Source organism: Camelus ferus, chromosome 6 (genome assembly GCF_009834535.1).
Source record: "Camelus ferus isolate YT-003-E chromosome 6, BCGSAC_Cfer_1.0, whole genome shotgun sequence".
Taxonomy (NCBI): domain Eukaryota; kingdom Metazoa; phylum Chordata; class Mammalia; order Artiodactyla; family Camelidae; genus Camelus; species Camelus ferus.
This window is the reverse complement of record NC_045701.1, coordinates 22,499,455-22,516,512: the sequence shown is the minus strand read 5'-3', so window position 1 is coordinate 22,516,512 and position 17,058 is coordinate 22,499,455. Positions and strand designations below refer to the sequence as shown.

The window sequence follows — 17,058 nt, the reverse complement described above, 5'->3', positions numbered from 1 at the left end:
TGAACCAGATGAGAGGCTAGAAGGAAATATCCAGATAAAGCATGGAGAAACAAAAGAGTGTAAAATTCAGCACTTTTTCTGTGATGTTTCTAGGTATGACTTTCTTTTTATCGTTATAGGGCTCAAAGTGCTTTGAATCCATAGCTTGATGTCTTTTTTTCTTTGGAAAACCTCAGCTAGATGGAAGCACAAATATGCAGGAAGGAACGAAGATAAATGAGCACAGTGAATATGCAAGTAATATGAGTAAGTCTAAATAAATTAAAAATGTATAAATAATAAAAAATGTCTTGTGGGGTTAAAATATATACAAAAACAATAGCATGTAAGTCTAGTGAAGTGGATGTAGTTAAAGTCTTTGTGCTGTTGGGAAAGTATTAGCAGTATTAATTTCTACTATTTTTGAAAAGGTTAAGAGTGCATGTTGTATTCTCCTGGGTATCTACTGAATAACAGAATGAGTATATAATTAATAAGCTAAGAGGGGAAGGAAGAAAAATCTAATCAATCCAAAAGGACCCAAAAGGAGAAAAACGGAAAGTTGATCATGTTAAAGAAGTATAAAGAAAAGAGCAACAGATTTAAACACAATATATCAATAATTACATTAAAAGTAAGCATAAATATTCCAAATAAAAGGCAAGAAATACACCTTAAATATAAGGATAGAGAATGGTTAAAAGGAAAAGGAAAAGAAAGATACAATGCAAAAACTAACCAAAAGAAAGCTAATTTATCAATGTAATATAAAGGTAAATAGATTTTTAAAGGTAAAAAGTCTTAGAGAGGAATTTCATAATAAAAGGTTTAATTAACCAGGAAGATAAAATTATGAATTTGTACACATCTCACAGACTCAAAAGCAAAAACAGACAGAAGAAACCAGAAATGGATAAATCCACAATTGTAAATATTAACACACCTCTTTCAGTCAGTAATAGGACGGCAGACAAAAAAATCAGTAAAGATACAGAAAAGCCAGCGAGTTAACAAATTTGATCTAATCAACACATATGCAACACTGTACTCAACAACTGCAGAATACCTATTGTTTTCAAACACAAAGAGGACACTTACAAAAACTGATCATATGCTGGGCCAGAAAAGCAATGCTCAACAAATTTCAAAGGACTAAAATCATACCAAGCATATTTTCTTATCACATTGGACTTAAGCTATGAATAATACCTTAGATCCCTAGAAAATCATCCTTTGTTTAGAAACTAAGAACTACACTTTTAAATAACCATGAAATCAAATAAGAACTTGTAGTAGAAAATACAGAGTATTTTGAATTTTAAGATAATGAAATATGACACACTGAACCTTTGGATGGCTACAGTCATGCTTAGAAAGCAATTAATACCCTTAAATACACATTTGAAAAAGCTGAAAATCAACAATCTAAGCTCCATCTCAAGATGTTAGAAAAAGAAAAAAGTTAACAAAAAAGGAGATAAGAGTAATAAACGATAAAGCAGAAATAAATGAAGTAGAAAACATACAGAATAGCCAATTTCAGGAATGAAAAGTGTTACATTAACTACAGAAAAAATGTAAACCTTATTTCATGGGAAAAAGGAGGAGGTCGGAGGCACTGATCATACTAGAACCATAAAATAAGTGTTACTCAGATACGTGCCAAATAAAATAAACTTTCAGTGGTTATCATCATAGATAAGTATTTTTGAAAGCAATCAAACTATAAACCTGAGCAGTTATTTCTAATTATGTTCTGTATAGAAGTAAAGACATTTGACAATCTAAAGCAGTAGTGTAATAGAAACAGTGAATCAATGGAGTAGAGGTCATCAAACTTTTCCTTTAAATGGCCAGATATTAAGTAGTTTTAGCTTTCCAGGCCATATAGTTTGCCACAACTACTCGACTCTGCTGCTGTAGTGAGATAAATAGCACATAATCAAAGGTACGACTGTATTTCAATATGTATGTATTTAAACTTCATGTATCATTTGCTATGAAATATTGTTCTTTTTTAATCAACAATTTTAAAATGTAAAAACTATTCTTAGCTCACAAGCGATACAAAAGAACAGGTGGTGGATTCCTAAATAAGTTAAATATAGAATGAGTTAGCAATTCCTAGTTATATACCCAAAAGAACTGAAAACATGATAGGTCTTTAAACAAAAACCCGCACATGAATGTTCATAGCAGTACTATTAACAATAGCCAAAAGGTAGCAGCAACTGAAAAATCCATCAACAGATGAATGGATAAACAAAACAAAGGATACCCAGATAATGATATATTATTCAGTCATAAAAAGGAATGAACTGCTGATACAGAGGACAATACGATGGGCCTTGAGAAAATTTCTAAGCGAAAAGAAGCAGCCAGACACAAAAGGCCACATATTGTAGGATTCCAGTTATAATACTCAGAATAAGCAAATCCACAGACATAAAGCATATTTGTGGTAGCCAGGGGCTAGAATAAAAGGGGAAAGGGGAGTGACAGCTTAACGGAGAGGGGATTTCTGTTTGAGATGATGATAAAATTCTGCAACCAGACAGCAGTAATCATTGCACCACATTGTAAAGGCACTTAATGCTACCAAACTGTACACTTTAAACTGGTATATTTTATATTACATGTATTTCATCACAATAAAAAAAAAAAACGGGACAAACAAGTGGCAACTGCAATTGGCCCATAGGCCATATTTTACTGACCCCTAAACTAGAGCTTCAAGAGGAAGCTCGATATGCAAGTGACAGCTCAGTTGCAGAGGTATCAACGATATAAGCAGCACTACATTGCCATCTATCGGCCAGTGAAGGAAATATTGAAAACTTCAGTGGTTTGGAGGAAAATTTTAAGACTTTTCAATTTCCTATTTGTTCACTATGTACTAAACAACAACAATGAAGAGCAGAAAAAAGATGAGGAGCTCTATATTCCATATGGAAACAACTCTAGAGAAAATATTCAACAAATTGCCTTAAAATGATCTCACCTTCTTAGAAAGTTAAGAATGAGTCAGCCAAGCTAAAAGCCATACAACTTACTGTGCCTTGTAAACAGTTTCTCTTAGTCTACAATCCAGTTACAAAGGTGGGGCCACAGACACAAAGATGCCCCAAAGTAGAATATCCCAGACATGTCCTATTTCTTAGACAGTGTAACCCAGAAAAATACCTGCCTCCCTTCTCTACCATATTCCACGTCCTTTTAGACTGCATGGAATCTATGATTATTTATGGAGATCAGAGAGATCATGTCAATATCAGTTCATACATAATCTCTATAAAACCCTCCTCACCATGCAACTTCATTATTATATCTCTTCAGGGACAGAACACATACTTAATTCATTTCTCCCTTTTTACTTGCAAATAATATAATAAATTCTACTCATTCTTTCTTCCATCCCGACAACTTTCCATAATTAAACCCCCATTTAAATCTTGTCCATGAATGATGTAACATACTTCCCTGCTGATCACTTCTTATCTCAACCTCAATTCTACTCCTCTGAATTATTTAATATTATGTATTTTAGACATTATAATCTGGACCAAGACTGAAGATCTGTCTTTGGAATATCAGGAATATGGATCATTTATTAATATACTTGGGGAGGACTGTGAACAACAATGCCATAAATTACAGTATGACTTGCCAAACTGATATGATTTGCCAAACTCTACATTATACTAGCAAGGTAGGTACTTCCTATTATGGCAGTACAACCAGGAGCTTCAATTCATGTGGCCAAATGCAGCAAATCACTCAAACTGGACTTTGGCTTTCTCACTTACAAAACATAAGGATGTGATACACTCTCTAATCGCTCCAATCAGGAACTTTGATAGGAAATGTATGCAAGGTTATTGTGGGAAAAATGCAAGAAATTAAAAACTACTACGAGCAATTTAATAAGGAAGGTAGCAAAAGAAGAGTCAGAAAGTTTATTTTAAAGAGGGAGAGAATTTTTTGTTGGGATTGATTTTTACCTTAAATTTAGGAACAAATCTAGTAAACTCCTGGTGCCAATTGTTCAGTGTAGAAGCAGGTGAAATTATTAAGAAAGGTCCCCAAATGTTTTCTCTCTGCAACAGAAAAACTGGGTTAGTTAACTGCAGGAAAACTGAAGAAATTTAATTCAAAATTATAATTAACAACAAGAGCAATTTAACATTAGGAAATGCATTATAACAAAAGAAATGGTTCCTATCTGCACACTCAATATTAATATCCTATGTTAATAACAAAGGCAAGGAAGTTGCTCTCACACACCTTAAGAAAAAAATACCAAGCAATCACTGCCACTCCCATACCTCTTACAGATTCTAATTTATATCATTCACAAAGCACTTATGACATAGTGACTTGCATGTGTTATTTTCCCTTACACTACATGATCACAACAATTTTACTATTATTTAATTGGTATGAAGCTCTTTGCTTTTTTCAAAATGCTGTAACATATTTTCTCATTTAATTCTCACAAAATTCCTGTAAAATTAATAATTATCCTAACTTTGCAGAAGAGGAAACTAAACCTCAGAGAGTTAAAGTGAAGTGAAGTCAAAAGAGCGTTTAAGTGAATTGTCCCAAGTTTACACAGCTGGTAAGCAGAGTTGAGATGTGAACCCAGGTCTTCTAATCTAATGAACTAGTGTTTTTTGCCACTATACTAGTGGTTCTCAACAGAACAAGGAGTGAAACCACACAGGCTCAAAATTTGTCCTAGTCTTCTTGAAAACCAAAACATTTCAGCACACTGTGTCACCTTGTGAAGGCCTTGAAGGCAAGGAGCAAGTCCTACTTTCTTGGTATGCTAGAGTCTAGCACAATGCTAGATAATAGCTGATTCTTAACAGAACATGACCCTAGGACAGACAGAGAGGCAGATAAAAAGACTGCATGCATCACCCACCTCAGCCAGGTGGGCCAGAAGGGCAATACTCTGTACTGTTTTACCAAGGCCCATTTCATCTGCAAGAATGCCATTGATACCCTGGAAAAACAAAATACACATAGTTAACACCTCTCACGTTGCATTACACAGGGTTCAATCTACTGTCAAAAAGAACTAATCAAAGTATCAGACTGGTTCAAATAAAAGTGACTAGAGATATAGAGCTTCAGCACTATTACTCACTGCTGTAGTGATTCCTTTTGCCAATTTCACAACTACAACTCTGAATCATGATACATTAGACAAATGGGCCAAAGCCAGTTTTTCAGCTAATGTAACCAGCACAAAGGCAATCAGGTTTATTAAGACCACTTAAGACAAACTATACAATATATTCTCCAATAAAATCTCAGAAACATAGAGACATCTTTTTGATTCTTACCAAAGGCCAAGCTTTTCAAATCTAAGTGAAATCTGAAACATTATCTTGTGCTCATTTCACAATACACTGAGAACCAATGGTTTTAGGTAAACAGAAACAAAAGAGAATGGGTATGACATAGTTCTAAAACTCACCTGTTCGTAGAGGTTTGCCAACCAATTCATGCCTTTCAGCTGATAACCTTTTAATTTGCCATTAAAAATTGTAGGCTGTGGAATATCTTCACCAGCCCGGATTGATGGGTTTGCCAGGCTGTAACTCTCCCCAAACCCAGTGCCAGATTTGTTTGCTGCCCGTAGGGAAGCTGCTCGACTTTCTTTTGCATCTTCATCGAATGACCTTGTCTGGAAAACAAATGTATATTAGAAGAAAAATATAAGAGGAAAATAATTAAATTCAAATAAAATTCATAATGATAACATACCTATCTGGGGCTAGTTGAAACCAACTTTCTGATAATAAAATATGATATATCATATTATATATAAAGCATAATACAGTTGACCCTTGAACAACACAGGTTTGAACTGCATAGTCGACTGATACGGGACTTACTTCACTAAATAACATACTATAGTACTACATGATCCTGCACTTGGTTGAATCTATGGATGTGGAACCACAGATACAGAGGGTTGACTGTAAACTTACATGCAAATTTCTGACTGCAGGGTGGGTTGGCACCCCTAACTCCTGGAATTATTCAAGGGTTAACTGTACATTAAAGGATACTATTAATATTTTTAAAAATTAATTTAATAATTATAGAATATGCTTTTCATAGATAGACACTAAACCATACCACACAATTACTTGCTTCATCAAAGAATTTATTAAAGATTTGATATAAAATTTGTTTGATTGGTTGGAGATGATGGGAAATAGGTTGAGTTTATCTCTACCCGTGACTTGGATCCTGTCAAAGTTACCTACGGGCTTCTATGCAGTATAATAAATTGTGTTTTCTTTACTTTATTTGATCTAACTGCAGTTTCTTTCTGATTTCATTAAACATCACTATACTATGAATAAGCAAGTTTTTTTTACTGAAGTGAAAGAAGGTACTAACTTAGCAGTTTTAATGTATATAGCTTTCTTAATAAGCAAGAATGTTTGTGATATTTTCCACTAAACAACCATGATGCATCTCACATTGTATTACCCATGATAATCAAGGAGGATAAAAGAAAGAAAAAAAAGAGACATACTGTCTTAGCTTCAATCAACACATTCCTAAAGCTTAGACAAGTGAATGCTTGTTTTCTATCTTTCTTCAAGTATTCCTACTAAAATAGCTTCCACCCAAAAAAAAAGCAGACACATACACATTTGCCAAGTTTTTAATTGAAAACATGATTAAAATTAAAGGAAGACCACCTAAGTAAAAGGTTATGGGGTATTTCCAGGGCCTGTTACAGTTCACTAAGACTCACCCGAGCTTGATGAATATGGTAAGCATTTTCAGCATTCTTCAGGGCCTGAGCTTTGAAGTGGTTACTATCTGAAAAGGAAAACAGAGATTATCACACCTCATTAACTGATCTCCCTCCAAGATGCAATTCACACTAACATACGTAGATCCCTGACTCCCACATTCTACTCAGCTCTAGGTTCACAGAGAGTGAAGGAGGACAAAAAGCTCAAATTACTTGACAAAGGTTAAGGACTTGGAAGTGGCAATGGAGGTAGAAGGCTGCCACGGTCTCCAATAGCCAAAGCCAGCTCACAAAAACCACCAGGAGACTGCACCAGTATCCCAATCCTGAGTTTCTTGCATGAATCAATGTCAAAGCCAGGAAAAGCAAAGACAGTGAGGATTCAAAATTGTAATACACTTATGCTGGGTGACACTATTCCAAAAGAAGAAATAGAGAATGTGTAAATTCCAAGATACTCTGAAAGACTCATTTTCTCTAATTCTTACTCAACATGATCTTAACCACTATTCTCTGTGATATTCCTCTCAAAGTTTCCTCAATTCCTCCTCCCCTCCGTGGTTACAAAAACATCAACACTAAATAGTCTCTTCTCATGCTTGACTCACATCATCAAAAATCTTGTTATGTGTTATTTCCTCTGCTGAGATATGTTCACTGAATCCTTCTGATTCAGTACCTTTTATTTCTACTAACATATCAAAACAAAAAATATTCTCAAATTTGCAAGATTGTATAATCACACCTTTTACTTTTCAAATCCTATATGTTGTTTTATAGAAACATTCACACTTTCCTTACTCCAATAAAATAAATCCCCCTTTACTGATCTACATTACCTACTGATCAAGATGAAACCTGTAAGAATTAATAATGAGTATAACCTAAGATATGAAAAAATGTTGGTATTTCCTTCCTCTAACTCCCAATTCGGAACTCACCATAATCCTCCTGTGTGATGTTAACTACCACCCCTCCACCAATGTCAATTTGTCTCTGGGTAGAACTATCTTCCAGTTTCCTTAGGATTTCTTCCTGGATCCCATCATGACCCATGTCTCGTTTTCGACTCATGAAATGGGCATACAACTCAGTCTGGGTGATTAGGAAATTAAGTTTTCGCTGCTGCCTCTTGGCCTAATAGGGAAAAAAGTTGAAAGTGAAAAGAGAGTCAAATCATCAATCATACACAAGTGGCAGTGAACAGAATTCATTAAACCTATCCCTAGTTTGCATACAATTCTTTTACCTCCAGAAAGGTAAAGACTGCAAATGAACAATTTTATTATAATGAAGTCAGTGGTATTACAAGAAAGGAATAACCCACATTTATAGTCTAGTAATAATCTATGTTTGGCTCTCCTTTACAACGTGAAATCTTTTCTCCACAGGCTTCTGTCTAGAATGCTTATTTCTTTATTATATTACTTTTCTACAGTGGTGCTGAGATACCAACTAAATTCAAACAACATATTTTATTTCATAACTTGGTTACTGGTAAATACATGTGTACAGCTTTATTATTCTGAAAAACATAAATGTGTTAAAAACCCTTCTTTATCACCAAAACACGAAATAAGTGAAGAGCTGTGAATTACTCTGAAAGTCAATGTGAGAGGCATCTAACAATAAGAAGCTCACTGAAGGAAGGAAATGTTCCCAACCTATAGTTCACCTGTGATGATGATAGCTACAAAACACGAATATAGACCAAACACATACACACAAAGACATATACTTTAAATAAAATATATGAGAAAACTAAATTCAAAGTACCTCTGAAATAACCTGGTAAGGAAAATAATCGTTGTGTCAATAAAAATCATTCTTCGAGATAAACAATAAAACGAGTAAATAAATGATCCAAAAGACTGAAATACATGAAATACAGCACACACAATAAATACCAAATCGAAGAGTCATTATTTTGCATAAACTATTTTATAATAAAATTCACATGAAGTATACCTGATTTATCTTTGATCCACCTCCACAAAAGAAAAACAACAATAAAATAAGGAACATGGCCAAGAAAGGACGTTAAGTCCTGAAGTATGCTACATAAAACTATACTTTCTCCTTAAGGTTTTATAACACTTCAGCCAGATTCAGATTAGAAGAAAATATGAAAGTATGGGAGAAAACTGAGTTCATAACGGATATAGATGTTCATGTTTCAAAGCTAAAGTAATATCAAGAAAATCTTTCTAAATTAAAACAAAAGAGTAACATTTCCCTTTACTGTAAAGAAGTCAACTATTACATGTTTAAATAAAGAAGGCAAATTAAGGGAACAAAGATCCATCAAACATGTTTTATCTCAAAAATTCAGAGAAAAAGACACATCAACAACCACAGATGAAACTCTCATTAGTTAGCTATCAACATAATTGAGAGAATATCTCACAAACCTAGATCATAAGGCAAGCCACTTGCAAAACTTCAAAATTTGTGACTAACCCTCAAATGTCTCTAAACTCAGTGAGCAAGTATTTCCAACAGCATCAAAGGTTTACCAATTCAATAATATGTTTATTTATCTTGCATACAAAGATACAAGTTACCCAGGGACTTAAGAGAACTGGGCAAAATCCATGTTCCCTCTTAAAGGCATGAGACAAGAAGGAAGACCAAGAGCTTAAAAGAGGTTCCACAGCTCTGCTGTGACAAAAGAAGTACTACCTATACCTGAAAGACAACATCCAATCCTTTGATTCCTTTCCTTCTCAGACCTCAACGTCCCTTCCACTCATCCCAAAGGATTTACCAATGGCAACACAATAACTTTGTCCTCTTAATCCCTCTTCTTCCCTGAACAGTATACTCAGCCTACACCAGCTAATATCAAGCTTAGAAAGAGAATTGACCAGCAAGTTAAAACAGCAAAGTTGGGGGGTGGGTCTCAGAAAACCGTGCTAGGTGTCCATTGTCCCTATCTGGCCCTAAATTTTGGCAATCAGCCTTGATCTTCCAAACCAAAATTACAGCCAGCACCTGGAGCCTATCTAAGTTGTAAGAGGTTTTTCTTTCATTCATTTCTCACCCCCCTCCTTTTTTTGTCCTCCAGAAATACACAAGAAAATAAAGCTACAAAGAATAAAGGAAATTAGCACAGAAGAGCGGTAAAGGCCAGGCAGAGAGCCTTACTAAAAGAATAAAACCAGAATTGATTTACTGAAGTAAAATCACTATCCTTAGAGTTATGTCTTAAAATACTTTTTCAGTGATTTCATTGGTTAGATTTATTATGTATGAAATGCAAACCAATCTCCTGATATGGCCACAGCAATTACAATTTTCAAAATTTCATGCTACTGCCCTACCTCCCGCATTTCCTCATCCAACTTCCGCTGCTCCAAGGCTTCCTTCTCTGCACGTTTGCGGTGTTCCTTCTCCACCTTCTCATACTTCTTCCAGTATAGAAGCATTTCCTTGGTGAGGCGGCGGGCACGAGGTAAGGTCTCCTTACAGTTCTTCTGGGCCTGCAAGGCAGCTCGACGAACCTCCTTCATGCATTGGTGGGCAAGCTGCAGACAATGACAATGTTATTACAATGCAGGAGGACCCAACACCAGAGCCAGTTTTCCCCGGGCTCTAAATCACAGCATTTCTGTTCAGTGCACACAGTCCTCCTATGACCACATCTCTTTCCCTCCCAATCTGATTAGTGTTCCTGTATAGCAATGGGAGCCAGTTCCAGACAATGAAGTAATGCAAGGGATGAGAAATCTATAGACATACTGCCTCAGAAGGTGAAAAAAAAGTAAGACATTCTGGGGAGTTACAAAGTGGTATCACATACACTAATAATAATAGCTGTAAATGCTTATTATATGGTAGGCACCATTCTAAGCTTCAAATACTAAACTGCTTCATTCTTCACAAAAACCCTATGAAGCTGGTTATTACCATCATCCTCATCTTATATACAGATGAAGAAATGAGGATAAGTAACCTAACCAGCCCAGGGAAACACAACTAGTAACATTACCTCATTTAATCCTCACAACTCTCAAAGAAAGTTGAGTTAATTCCCTCTAATGGAAGGTATTAATACCATTATTTCTTAGATAAAGAAAATGAATACAGGATGATTCTATGATCTGCCCAAGGAATTAGAGTGGGCTATAGTCTTACCCAAAAATGTCTGAAAACCAGAAATGTGAGGAAAAGCATTTTATTTATAAAATGGATTGAGAATATTTAGGAACTCTCTTAAGTACTATTAGATCCACTATCAACAGGTCACAAGAGAAAAGAGCAGCAAGCATGGATCTAAATAATAAGAACATATTCCAGCAAAACATAAAACGGGAAATACAAAACTACAACCTTACCTTTCGGCTATTGGTAAGAAACAGGTTACGAGCTGAGGCTTTCTGCTTGTTAGCCTAAAATATTTAAAAACAGTATTTCATTTAGGATTCCTTTTTTTTTCTTTTTCTTTTTCATTTTATTTTTTTGGGGGGTAGGTAATTAGGTTTATCTATTTAATTATTACTTTTGGTGAAGGTAACAGGGATTGAACCTGGGACATCGTCATGCTAGACACACAGTCTACCACTAAGGTATGTCTTACCCCCTAGGATTCCTTTCTGAAATAAGATTGAAGAGACTGATGCTGTCTTTTATTCAACTCAAAAATTAAAAAATAAAATGTCAAGTCAAGCATATGCGAAATACGTTACTTCTAAAAGTCATTCAAATATACTGACCAGACCACATATAGAGCTCCTAAAACAGCATTAAAAAGCCTAAGCTGGGGCTGGGACTGCCTTTAATAGTTTTCTGTTTACTTCTGGAAAGAATTTAAGTTGTATTTAACACTTGAAGCAGACTAGTAAAATGTTACAACATATCCTAACCGTAGCACCACTGGGATTAAAACATTCTGCTCTCTAGTGCCAACAATCAGTAAAGAAACAGATGGCAGGGCACTCAGAAGCAAAAACTGTTAGTAGAAAGGTAAACTAGCCTCTCAGTTTGTAAATATTGGAGTCCCAGCCCTATCTCCAGCCAGGGCAAACCTGCCATCTACTATTACTTAATTTCTGTCACCACCTGACCTCATCTTCTTCAACAAAAATTCCAAGGCAGACCTAACAGAAGATGATTTAGCAGTCCACAACCCAGTCTTGAGCTGCTTATTATGTCTTCCACTTCATTTTAAAAAAAAAAAAGCCTCAATAAAGAAACCTGATTTTCCAGGATGGTCCATTTATGTGGGAGAAGACACAGAAGAGGCAGAGCTGAGTCGCTTTCTATTAAAGAGCTCTCCTCCTAACTCTAAAGTAACAGTGAGTTCAAAGTCATACAAAGGGCCTGAAAGCCATTTCTATAATATTCCCACCCGAGGCTGTCTGCTTAAAGGAATTTCTAGGCCTCTTATCTAAGACTTTCTCTAATTCTTAAGCAGCTACTGCCACTTTAAAGAATCTCAAATATTCCTATTGAATTCCGTATCATCAGAAGGGCATTATCTGAAGCCTCTTTGCCAGATATTAAGCAAGTTTTCCCCTTTTTCCATCACCAGAAAAATGCAAATCAAAACAAAAAGAGATGATCACCTCAGACCTGTCAGAATGGCTGTTATCAAAAGGATCACAAATAACAAATGTTGGAGAGGATTATGGAAAAAACGGCACCCTGGTACACCATTGGTGGGAATGTGAACTGGGGCAGCCACTGAGCTAATATAATCAGCGATTTGAGTAACTTTCATGTGATTTGCCACATAAATGTCTTCTTTGGAAAGAAGTCTATTCAGGTCTTCTGCCCATTTTTTGATTGGGTTGGTTGTTTTGCCTTTTTGATATTGAGTTGTATGAGCTGTTCTTACAAATTCTGGATATTAACCCCTTGCTGGTCATATCATTTGCAAATATCTTCTCCCTTCCTGTAGGTTGTCTTTTCGTTTTGTTGATGGTTTTCTTTTGTTGTACAAAAGCTTTTGAGTTTAATTAAGTTCCAGTTGTTTTTTTGATTCCTTCGGCTTTAGGAGACAGATCCAAAGAAATATTGCTACAATTTATGTCAGAGTGTTCTACCTGTGTTTTCTTCCAGGAGTTTCATGGTTTTAGATCTTACATGTAGGTCTTTAATCCATTTTGAGTTTATTTTTGTATATGGTGTGAGGAAACTGAACTAATTTTAGAGCTATAGAAAAGGTGCAAAAAATAACAGAGTTCCCTTACAACTCTCCACCCCTGCTTTCTCTAATTTTAGCAACTTAAATAACCACAGTACAACTCTTAAAGAACAGAAATTAACACCAATAAAGTATTAACTAAATTATAGGCCTCATCTGAATGTCAACTTTTCCACTAATGTCCTTTTATTATTTCAGGATCTTATACAAGATCTCACAACACATTCATTTAGTTGCTCTTCTCCTTAATCTCTTCCTGTATGTAACATTTCTTCAATCTTTCTTTTTCACATCCTTGACACTTTTGAAGAGTTATTCTGTAAAATGTGGTTTTCTGATGATTGGAATGACATTATGATTTTGGCAAGAATATCATAGAAATGATGTGTTAATGATGTGATCTTCTCAGGGAGTCACATTAAGGAGTTCATGGTGTCAAAATTTATACTAGTGATGTTTACCTTGATCATTTGGTTAAGGTGCACTCTCTGACAGTTTTGAGTCTATGCAGATTCTGTCTCTCCTCTAACTTTTGCCCTCTAATTTTAGCGTTCATAAATGGATCTAGTCTGCAACTACTATTACTACTGGGTTTGTTTTGCATAAGGATATTCTCTATTTCTGTCTTTCCTTCTACACTTGCAGTTCATACTGTAAGAAAGAGTTGTTCCTTCTACACCTCATTTATTTGTTTATTCAACTATTATAACAGTATGGACTCACATAAATACTTTTTATTCTATGAATTAAAATCCAGTATTATTATTATTTATTTTGTTGCTCAAATTATTCTAACTTTGTCCTGATACCTCTGATTACAATCAAATTTTGAGTCTTCATTTTAGCTTTCCCCTTTCCCCTTACTTAGACTTTTTCTTCAGCAGTGAGAAACTGGTTCTCATCTACAATACATTTATTTGTTCAGTCTTAGAATACACATAAAGTAGTTTCAAAATTGTTAACACATACCCCCATGAGAAACACTTTTACTGTGTCAATCATGGTATTTATGTTTAGTTCTTTTGGTCTTTAGCCTTATATATCCAGTCAAAATACTGGTTTTCCTCAGTTGCTTCAGTAAGTTCTTCCTTCCCCACTCCCTGCAACTTGACTATGTTACTCATTTCTAATTAAGTTCATTTGTTTCTGTTTTCTATTCCCTTTTGCCCACACATCCCCTCAGCCTCCCTCTCCACCAATATCCCGGTTGGTTTAATATTTTCATTTTGGTGGTATGTCAGAAATATGTGAAATATTACTATGGTTCTAAAAGTCAGCCCTATGCAAAACGTATTCAAAGACTCCTTCCTCCTCCTCATCATTGCTACCCCATTCCCATTTCTTTCTTTCTACCTATTTCCTACCTGCCCTCTATAAGAAATCAATCACTTCAATTTCTGGTTTAGCCTTCTGGAATTTCTTTTGTATGAATGAGCAGATATTTGTTTTGCTTCGTTTTGTAGGGGGAGGTAATTAGGTTTACCTGTTTACTACTTCTGGTGGAGGTACTAGGGATTGAACCCAGGACCTTCTGCATGCTAGGCATGCACTCTACCACCGAGCTATACCTTCCCCCATGAGCAGATATTTCTGCATTTTCCTGTATTTCCTTTGTGCTTACATAAAGGGTATGTTTACTTTTTTTGTGTTTTTTGCCTCTTTCACTTAACAGTATGCCCTAGAAATTACTCCGTGTCAGTTCAGAGAGGTCTGCCCCATTTTTTAACAGCAACATCCTGATCCACTTGATAGATCCCACCATCATTTAATTCAAGCCCCATATATGGACATTTAAGTTGTTTCTATTACTTTGCAATTGCAAATAATGCTGTAATGAATAACTTTGGTTCCATGTATTTTTGTATTGTTGGTTTAGCTTTATGGTAGATTCCTAGAAGTGGAAGTGCCGATTTGAAAGGTAAGTGTATTTTTAGTTTGCTAGGTCTTACCAACTTTCCCCCCAGCACAGTTCTAATTTGTATTCCTAAGCAGTAATGTATGAAAGCACCTGTTTCCCCAGAGCCTCCTTAACAAAACGTGTTGTCATTTATGTTTAATTTTTGCCAGTGTGATAGATGACAAATGGTGTCTAAGTGTTATTTTAATTTGTATTACTTCAATTACCAGGTACTTTGAACCTTCTTAATATATTTGAGAGCCACTTTTATATCTTTCTTTGCTAACTGTATATTCATGACATTTTCCCATTTGCCTACTGAATTTGTGATAATTTATCCCTCAATTTTTAAGAGTTCTTTCTATATTAGAGACAACAGCCCTTTGATCATAGTATTCAATGTAAATAATTTCTCCCAGTTGTCTTTTGTCATGCAAAAAATGTATTTTTATGTGGTCAAACTTACCAGTATTTTCTTTTATTGCATCTGGAATGTTGAGTTACAGTTACAAACGCTTTTACTACCCAAAGGTTAAACAGAAATGCAATCATTTTACTCTAATATTTGTATGGTTACATTTTTCTACAATGAGATCCCCAATCCATTTGGAGAATATGAGATACAGATCTAATTTTATCTTTTTCAGAATGGCTATCTAGTTGTTCCAGCACCACTCATTAAAAAGTGCTCTAGTCTTTTCTGCTGGTCTCTTTGCCTATTCATGTGTCAGTACCAAACTGTTTTAATTGTAGAAATTTTATAGTATATTTTAATGTTTGGAAGACTTTTTTACTGTTTCCCTAGCAATTCTTGCATATTGACTTTTTTCATATTGAGTTTAGAATCATCTTTTCTAAATTCATAAAATATCTTCCTGTCCATATTTCTATTGAGATGATACTCAATTTATAATGAGGCAATTAATCTGATAAAACACAAACTACTGGTGAATCTACGGAAGGATATATGGACATTCTTTGTATTATTCCTGCAACTTTTAAGTTTGAAATTAGTATATCAAAATAAAATGTTATCAAAACCAAACAAATTAGAAGACCAAAAAGAATGCTTATACACGTTTTTCTTAAATCATTCACATTTTCTTCTAATGCCTGTGATCATTCAATCACATTCTATGAATTCTTTAAGAAACACATCTCCACCATCGTATTTTAATTTTCTCTGTTATCACCTTATCAGTTTGCTGTCAAGTCTCTATTGCTGTATGTAAGAAAACAATATTCCTTCCTCAAAGAAGTTTCTGGGTTTTTTTTCTTGGCCAACAATTAATTATCTTGTGAATTTGGATCAAATTCTAGAAAAGAAGTTAACTGGAGAGGGTACTATTCAGGATTCTCTTAATTCCAACAGATTAGTTTTCATTCTGAATGCTGTGAAAGTATCTAGCTCTCACAGCTTGTCTTTGGAGGGCAGGCAGAGAAATCATTCTTTCACCTCCTATCCGGAGGTACTCACTTACCTTTGGTAGTTCCTTTTTCACAATGCTGAGCCATACTTTCCTTCGACGAGCATTAAGCTGCTCAATGGATAAGTGCTTCTTCTTGGTGCCAGGAGGAGGTGCATCATGAGAGAATTTGGCAAAGACTTTGGTCTGGTGGTGGTGGCGACGAGGGGATTCTTCAGAGGAAAGTTCTTCATCTCTTCGCCTTTTTTTCTTCACTTTTTTCAACTTAGCTGCAAAGGAAACAGACTCTTAGGAGGTTGCATTTCTTCCCTACCACAGGAGATAGCCACAAAATAATCTCATCACTTGTAAGAAAATTCAAGGTTCTTTCCTCATTCCACCTGAGAGTGGGAACGTTTATCCCTTTCTCATTTCTGCTCCATGAATATTCCAAAAGGAAGATCACACTACTTTGGAGAAGAACACTGGATACTCCCTCTGTTTACATGAAAGAGAAATAGAAGAGAACCTAAGAACTGAATTTTTGACTCTTAACAATAGGAAAAGAAGCTTATGAGGTATCATGAGCTCAAGTAAATATCAAAAGGAAGGAAACCAGGAACTCAATAAAGGAAGGAAATGTTTCTCCTTGGTGGCACTGTAAAGTGACTAAAGAGAAATAAGAGAGAAAGAAAGAAATGCATTAACTGATACAACACTAAGACCTCTGAAGAGAAAATCATACATGAAACAAAAACCTAGTCTGAGGAGGATGGTGGAAAGACGAGAAACTAGAGATAAACAAGGAGGATGTGGAATTAAGAAGGGAAGAAGGCTGAAA

At 35.3% G+C, this 17,058-nt stretch overlaps 1 protein-coding gene across 2 annotated transcripts in view; it reads right to left on the bottom strand.

The window, feature by feature from the left end:
* The window catches only part of INO80 (INO80 complex ATPase subunit), a 112,589-nt gene that overhangs the window by 68,870 nt on the left and 26,661 nt on the right, over positions 1-17,058 (bottom strand). For both annotated transcript variants that reach the window (XM_032481482.1, XM_032481481.1), the window contains exons 7-14: positions 16,293-16,507; positions 11,104-11,157; positions 10,090-10,293; positions 7,708-7,903; positions 6,764-6,831; positions 5,465-5,674; positions 4,907-4,987; positions 3,981-4,076 (exon numbers count right to left, since the gene is read on the bottom strand). In XM_032481482.1, the coding sequence (XP_032337373.1) occupies positions 3,981-4,076; positions 4,907-4,987; positions 5,465-5,674; positions 6,764-6,831; positions 7,708-7,903; positions 10,090-10,293; positions 11,104-11,157; positions 16,293-16,507 (1,124 nt within the window). The remainder of the gene's footprint in view (positions 1-3,980; positions 4,077-4,906; positions 4,988-5,464; positions 5,675-6,763; positions 6,832-7,707; positions 7,904-10,089; positions 10,294-11,103; positions 11,158-16,292; positions 16,508-17,058) is intronic.